Source organism: Opisthorchis viverrini (genome assembly GCF_000715545.1).
Source record: "Opisthorchis viverrini unplaced genomic scaffold opera_v5_813, whole genome shotgun sequence".
Lineage (NCBI taxonomy): Eukaryota > Metazoa > Platyhelminthes > Trematoda > Opisthorchiida > Opisthorchiidae > Opisthorchis > Opisthorchis viverrini.
In genome coordinates this window covers 19,430-27,692 of record NW_008752496.1, presented here as the reverse complement: position 1 = coordinate 27,692, position 8,263 = coordinate 19,430, and the positions used below count along the sequence as shown (strand labels likewise).

The 8,263-nt window shown below is 42.1% G+C and overlaps 1 protein-coding gene across 1 annotated transcript in view; it reads right to left on the bottom strand.

Moving 5' to 3' along the window:
- Nucleotides 1-1,340: 1,340 nt before the first annotated feature.
- Nucleotides 1,341-8,263, bottom strand: part of T265_15742 (hypothetical protein) — a gene marked incomplete at both ends in the record, with an annotated part of 22,845 nt that continues 15,922 nt past the window's right edge. Inside the window, one exon of the mRNA XM_009179055.1 lies at nucleotides 1,341-1,430. Coding sequence (XP_009177319.1) covers nucleotides 1,343-1,430 — 88 coding nt within the window. The remainder of the gene's footprint in view (nucleotides 1,431-8,263) is intronic.

The window sequence follows — 8,263 nt, the reverse complement described above, 5'->3', positions numbered from 1 at the left end:
GGTACGTCCTGCCCTTCACTTTTACTATTAACCAGTATATTGAATACAAAAGTAGATTGCCGATAGCTGAGTGCTTTCGCTTGCGGGTAATTCAAAAACACAAATTTTCTCGAAATTATTCTGCGTTTGTGTGCCATGTGTAACATTACAAAATAAGGGTACTCCAGTTAGTCAAGTGCACTTTCGTTCATCAGATTGTTTGCTTTTTGACCATGCAAACTGTGCTATGCACGCACGGTTAACCAGATGAGGTTTCGCTGAACGCGAAAACGATGCTACTGGCAGAGAACTCCTTCAGCATCATAGTGGGAAAATTAGTTCAAATAGTTACTTGAAAGAATATAAATAGTCACCACGCTGACTATAATTTTTTGCAACAGGTGACAGCGAAGAGGCTTCTCGAAGGAGTACGTTGTCTGCCTTTTGTTTTGGTTACCTGTTACATTCAAGCGTTAAACTGCGAGAAATCCTATAGTTATATGCGAATTTTGTTTTGGCGCATACATTTGTAACTCGCACAAAAATCTTAGTACGACATTTTAAATTTGGGCCCTAGTTGTATAGTCATTTCGCGTTGTACAAAACAAACCAATGACAGCAGTCTAAACTATATTGGGGCCTGGTAGCTAGATGAAAGGATGCAAGAATAGCACCACTGATTTGCTACCCACAATTCCGAGTAATTTGTGCTCCTAATGTGACAATGCACACTACTGGTAAGACATACAAGTAGTTCGTGCTGGCATCATAACAGCCGCTTGATCTAGTGGAAGATGGAAATTTTTACGGAATCCGTGGAACTGCTCTGCAACATTTGTTCACTACTGCGTTAGAGTCAACGGATAATCAGAAAAGTTCAAGAAGATGAATTGAACAAGTAAAATAAAATAAGAGTACGGAAGGTAAAAGACCGAAAACTCGAGCAGGACAAATTCAACTTGGCGATTTAAATATGCCTGAATCTTGCGGAAGAACATTAAGAAATATTGTGCGTAACTAGGATATTTAGCCAACGATCAGCGCAAGCATGGTACATCTATAAGTCGCCTACCTTTGTTTGTACGAAAGTGCGTGCTCTGTGCTTCTCGAGTTATTCAACCAAGCTGAGACACCAGGTTTTACTGAGTTACTCCCCTTTCGCACATCATCATATTCCTGATGTTTCGCTGGACGGTTGGTCCTGTTCACTTGCGTTTCATTTAGGTTAACCATGAAAGCTAAGATGGTGCTAACACTGGAGCGTAAATAAGCGGGACAATTCCAGCCAGCGTAATACAAAATTGCCTGAATTGACAATAAATAATTAGAGTTTTGCAAAATCTGTGGGCTTCGGCTAACCCCCTGGTTTTGATTTTGTTGTGCCACTGGGCACAGATTGGCTCAGATGAACTCTCGTGTCATCTGCTACCAAGCGGATGAACGCACCGTTGCTAAAAGAAAAACCACAAAGAAACAAACCCGCATTTACGCTATTTACGACTTTCAAATGCAGATGCATGCGTAATTAAATATACTTTGAGGTGGTGTTACATTTTTGACTTTCCTTATCATGTTTCAAAATTGCTTTTCTTACTTGTAACCTCGGCCAATAGGAAGCTGCCTCCGGGAAGCTCGCAATCGTTGCATTGGTGAGTTCAAACGATAGGAACATAAGAATGTGAACAACCTCAAGTTGAGCTGGCCCGAGTTGATAGGACGCGAATTTACTGACCAAGTGGTACGTAGTTCGAACCCGACCTCTTCCTCCCGACTTTTCCTGTCTAGGCTTGATGAAATTGGCAGTATCCAAGCCATCGTACAACGTTCAAGCGTCATGGAAGTTGGACATGTTGCATTGGTGAGTTCAAACGATAGGAACATAAGAATGTGAACAACCTCAAGTTGAGCTGGCCCGAGTTGATAGGACGCGAATTTACTGACCAAGTGGTACGTAGTTCGAACCCGACCTCTTCCTCCCGACTTTTCCTGTCTAGGCTTGATGAAATTGGCAGTATCCAAGCCATCGTACAACGTTCAAGCGTCATGGATGTTGGACATCGGAAGGGTTCTACAGCTGAACGATTTTTTTCGAGTGGGCAACAACAAACTTCGCGACCCACTAATAATAATAATGCAACTTGAATACTGATCAGGGGAAAACAGTATTACTGATAGTAAAGAAGACGCCCGAGGGATGTAGGTCACATAAAATCAATAGCTGTTGTGATGATCTCTTTAACGTTGAGCGCGAATGATCCCACGAAATTTTCTCCAACTTCAGAAAACTGCGGTGAGATACGGGACTGTAGAGGTGAGTTGCGCTTAGCGATAGTTTCATGGGACAATGGCAACAGCATTTTCAAACTCGCTGATTGACTACTTTGTTGAATTGGAATTTATTGACATTTACTGGATGTCCCACACACAGGGAGAAGAAAACTGTAACAGAAGTTTAGTACAAGGTGTTTGATTTGGCCTCCTTGAGAACGTTTATGTGTTGCCTCGGGAGCGGACGGCATTTTCAAAGCACAAATTTCCGGGTCCCACTCAATGACCGAGGATGTCGACTCAGTTGATGCGTCTACAACTAACAAATATCGAACCATCAAGAGCAATTTTATTTTTAAAAATCACTTTGGGCCCCTGAGGATGTGGGCCAACGTAGTGGGGTTTTGTGTTCTTCAGGAGCCATACAAATCGTAATAGTTTGTTTGTCACTGTTTTCAAAGAATATGGATGGTCAAACTACATGGTCGTTCATCGCCAAGGATTTGCTCAAACTGTTTACGAGATAACAGTCGGTGGCCAATTGTTCCTCAAGCTTTTGTCCTGTTAAATATGCGTTCTCTCTAGACTACTCAGGAAAGGTATCTACTTATGGGCCATTCAGTTTTCTTTATGGTATAGGACAGCCATGAATCATACGGGATTCTAGTTCTACTTTCTCAAACAACATGGAAGTAATCGCTCATGGCATTTGTGTCATTTTCGGGGCTTTTGGCGACGCTAGAAAGAATCGCCAAAATTGACATTGTATGTGATTCTTGAAATTTGAAAAATCAGACTGTTGTCCGAAGGCATATGTGGTACTGGGGCGCAAAAATCAGACTGTTGTCCGAAGGCATATGTGGTACTGGCGCGCGCTACTTCCGGAACCTCACTATCAGCCTAAAAAGCACATCAGGTTCTCTGGCCACATCCCATCGGTTATTTTACGTCAAATTATAGCAGACGGCCAACGCCGTGTTTGTTGTGTCATGCCTAAATGGTACTGAAATTTCAGGGGGATTGTACTGTTTTTTTCTGGGTGTGGAATCGAAATATGTTTGCGAAACTAAGTGTTCTTTGCAGTCGCTCCCGCATTCGTAGGTTGAATGTGATTTGATCAGATGGGTCTCAGTGCAGGCACTCTAAGCCCATGAAAAAGTCATAGATGCCATAGGCTGCACTGATACTTAATATTCTTTTGGTATTTCACTGGCTACTGAAGAAGGGAAGAAAGATGTTTTACATTGATTATAATAGGTCAACTTGGACGGATCATACACCAGCTAGTAAAGTGTTCACGTCCACCTCTTGACTATTTCCACTCTAGACTTTTGCCGAACCATCTACTCATAGGTAAGTTGCGTTTTCGCAATGCACTGCTCATAAGTAAGTTGAAAATTTGTCCAAAGCAATGACCGGTTTCGCAGTTCTCGGGGCTCATCGTGTAAGTGTAGTCTCCAAGTTTCTGTCAAATAAACGTTCCACTTGGACCCCAATTGCACGAAATTGTTGAAATTTGAAAGTTTAACCTGGAACCCAGGTAAATTGCCGATGCAGTGTTTCCAGGCCACCGAATGGGCAGCCCAAGGCCGCCTCATATTTCAGTTGCTACGATATTCCAGATATCGCGATACATGTATATTCGTAATGCGCCAATCATTAGGTTGCTGTACCATGAGATGGCCTGATGCAGCCCATCCGGTTTCCAGGGGACATCACAAAGTAGAGAATCAGTGGGGTTCCACGTGATTCTCTCGGAAAACCAAAGTAGTGTGGAAAGCACGAGAATTTCGCTTAGTTGCGTTTTTCTCTAAATCCTCTACCATAAATTACTTTTGAAATGTTCGACAGAGGGCACTGGTACTTCAGTTGATCACAGATTTTAAGAAAATTGGACTCATTGGAGCTCGTCTGTATGGCACTTGGATTAGCTTCCTCCGGATCTTGGTACCAACGTTGCAGCCTACACAATTGACGCATAAGGAGTTCTGATCAACTTTGATCGGTTGGTATATGTGAAATTTCGACAGACTATCAAGATAGTGCTTTTGACGTACTCAAGTCGCAATGCTGAACGTGCGTTCGTCATACACCTTTTGATTGTTTATTTTGACAGTCGAATCGACGAAGACTAGCAGAACTAAGCATGCCATGTTTCATGCAGTGAACTGGCCATAGTACGGTCCCACGGCTTCCACTTTTTCTGTGCCACTGCTACCGTATTATCCAGGAAGTAAGAAGCCTGTTCGTTGCATGGAACAAACTAGGATGGTCAATCTATATACCATAATAAAAGATGGTGATAACTCGTCAAGTACTTTTGTCCCTTTCAGTATTTTTGAAACCGACGATCTTCTTGAATGTTTGACTGCGATTTGTATTTGGAATTTTACAAAGATAGCATGACATTCCAAACATACACATTGCATAGCCCAATTAGTTTGCTGTCCCTCAGTTCGAAAGCGTACAACAGAATTTTTAACTATAAGAGAGAAAATGAACCAGTAATCTGGAACGAAGTTTCCTCGCGAAGGATTAGCCGTATATAAATGTATGTCTTTTCACAGCCGTACAGACGAACGCCTCTCATTCACCTCACATGTGTGCAGTTAAGGATAATTGTACGGAAAATCTTGCTTGCTTTATTACGTTTCGACAAAGCACATTGGATGGCAGCCGTTTTTTCCTCACGAGAGAAAGAGCGTTTTAAGATGTCTGAAAAGATTCACTGGATAAACCTCAGCTAAGCGATTTGCATTTGAGTGCCCCCGAGCTGACTTCGGAACTCACCTTCGACAGCAGCGGCCTGATTCACCACCATATATTTTGTTACTGGCTGGAAAGCGACGTATTTGGGTGCAGAAAGCTAGCCGTAAAATGTAGTCTTCATTCGACCGAATATATGATACATCACACCGATTTAAGATACAGTGAGATGGTAGTTACTCAGTTTAGTGCCGGAACTAATAATCAACAGTAGTTTGTCAGCTGTAAGCAACCAGAATTATTTTCCGGAAATCACTCCAAAGGGTTTCCCGTTGGATAATTGATTCGATGCGTTCTTGGTGCTCATGGTAGTTGAACACTTGACATTGAGCGCAGTTTTTTAGCGAGAAGTAAACAGCAAGTTTCAGCTGGCAGATTTCGACAGCGTTTAGCAGTGCGCTTCCAACGAACGATGGTCGAGGAACTATGAATAGTCCCCTGGTTATTGAAAAGCCGTATTGTGTAAATATACTGAAAGATTTTTTATGTTGATCACATCCATCCGAAGTGCCAGCATGCAGTCTCCTGCATATCAGCGATCTTCTTTGGGATAGCCTGCACCACCACGTTCTAAAGTATGCGCATTTTTATAGTACGCAAATATTCGCGGAGAATGCGCCAAAAGCCTTCTGGCACTGATACATTTTTCTTTATGGCCAAAACGCTTTTTTAGAAGCCATGAGCCTATAATTTCACACTGTTCAAATAGTCGAACAGCAAATTTGTTTACCTAAAATCTTGTGGGCCCGAAGTTGTTCCCCGTTAAATGCCGCACCAGACATGCGCCGTTCCAAATTGTATCTAGAATGGTGTTATTTTATGCGTCCATACAAAAATGCCGGTGTAAACACAGAAAAAATGAGAAGGGAATTTCACAAATGATGAAGAGAATATTGCACGGTGCACAGTGGAGACATGCAGCACCCAATGCTATAAAATGGATTGATCAGTGGGCTGCTTTTTTGGCTGCAAGCAGGATAAAGAATATCTTCGGCGACAATAAATACCACAACTGCTGAGCAAAGTATATGCAACGCCGATGGTTAATAAGGCAATAATCTATCCCTATTAAATGGTACTTTGAATAAACCCTGACCAACGCAGTCTTAGTAGTATCCGTTGCAATAATTCCACATCAAGCAGACGGTTAACAAATCCGAAATCATATGCATCTGCGTGAATGCATTAGTGGAATATAGTTTTTCATTATCAGCAGTGCATTTAAAGTGCTGATTAAAGTGTGCTTGCACTGCTTATATTATTTTGTGGATCATCAGTGCANTCGCGCTGATAGACTAAGCAACCGGCTCCTGGAAATTATGGACCAATGATGGCACTAAATATAATATTTATGTTTATCTCGGTGGATAGAGCAAGCGTTTACGGAACAAACGTTCTGTTGTTCGAACCTCGCCACTGATTCTTGTCCTGTCTTGTCTAGACTTGGGCAACCTGGGCCCTTGTGATTCTTCATAGGTGGCATGACTGCAGCGGAACGATGCGTTTTGCGGACGGTGAGAGGCTGAGTTTGGGCCCATGACCCAGGTATTTATTGCCTATCATTTGGAGCTTCTGATGTATTACGCGAATATTGCAGTGACCGAATTTGAATGCTTATCGTTGCGAGCTTTGAAGTGCTATAGGAAATTGAGAACAAAAGTGTTATGGGCCATTTTTATGGACATACATTAGTTTTGCCTCCGAAGATGTCTGTACGGAATGCTTGGATTCTTCAGGAGCACAACCTTATTGCAAAAACTGATATGTGCATCCTCTCGTCGGTCTACTGCGCTATGATCGAGCTTCTCAGTCATTATGGAAGTACCATTCATGGTGTTTTCATACGTTACCTTGGTTGTAACCGATGCAACCGAAGAAATGTTTTTTTTTCATGTCCAAATGTTTGGCTGCTATGCTCAATTCCCTTCGTAGCTCCCTTTTGATATCTCAACGCAATTCTTAAAATGTCCTACGTACAGGCCTACAAGATTTCCATAGAAAGGAAACATTCTTTTGCGATTTGCTGCTTCCCGGGTGATCTAGCAGCCAAACGTACGTCAAGATACTTTGATAAAGCCTGTAGACGACCTTTTACAAGTTCGAAAAAAAGCAATTTGCAATGTTGTAAAGACTATGACATCTAAGGCACTCAGTCAAGTTCTTTGTTTGGTTGTATTCCGCAAGTTTGCGTAAAATGCAAAGGAAGGTTTTGTCTGTAAAAAGGAAATCAAAGAGTGACAACAAAAACACCTTGAAACCAAAATTCATATTGTACACGGGCCCTCATGTACTCCAAAGTAAATTGACGTTATTCGCTACATTCGAAAATAAACCATATTACAATTGTCCTGCGGTTCTAATGCAAAGTTTGCAATGTTCGTCCGTCTTGGCTCCAGCGACCAATTCAATGCGTGTTTGAATAGGTAATATAAGAATGTTGTAACTCTCACTTAGGTTGCCCAAACAAAAGCCAAATTCTTGGCTGATTCCCGTCGGAAGCTGGGAAAATACCACAACGTAGTTTGACACGCAGTATAACAAACTGGATATCCATTCGGCTTCAAGTGTTATGAGACGAGATTTTTTATCCCTGATACCAGTGGTAGTCGCTTCCTCCCCTCGAATCTAAATGTACACAGAGAACTTTTCCTATGGAGATGTCCTCAGGATAGATTCCTGGGCTCCGAAACTGTATGACTGAACCCACGAAAATGCTGGAGACTAGAATTACAGAGTCCGAATTACACGCTCAATCCGGAATACATTTCTTGTTGGAACGTGTTTGGTTGTACAAAAATAATTGTGAATAGCGGAGAGCATGCACACAGGAAGCCGCACGCGTTCCATCAGTGGTATTGTTCTTCTCTCCGTTTCGCCGGCGACTGTCTGCGAGTATGTCGTATTTCATGAGCAAGCTTGAAAGGAAGGCGATAAAAAGCAGATGGTGAGACATGACGCTTGAAAGGCAAAATTTGGTGCACATTCATTGCCAGCATGTTCAAACTCGTAGCATGGATAAGGTTTTATTGTTTAGAGATTATTTTCGGTACATTCTGCGCGTATATTGTTTGGTGAAAGCCTAGATCATCGCCAGGATGCTTGGAGTGTCAGGTGAGACCGTGGTGAATCTTGGTTCCAGCAGTGGGTTGACATAGCATAGTTTGTGGTTGAATTTGACTGCAAGCATTTAAGGTACAGCCATATGTCTAAAAAATAGTATCTTCACTTATTTCGAACGTTTGCAATCATG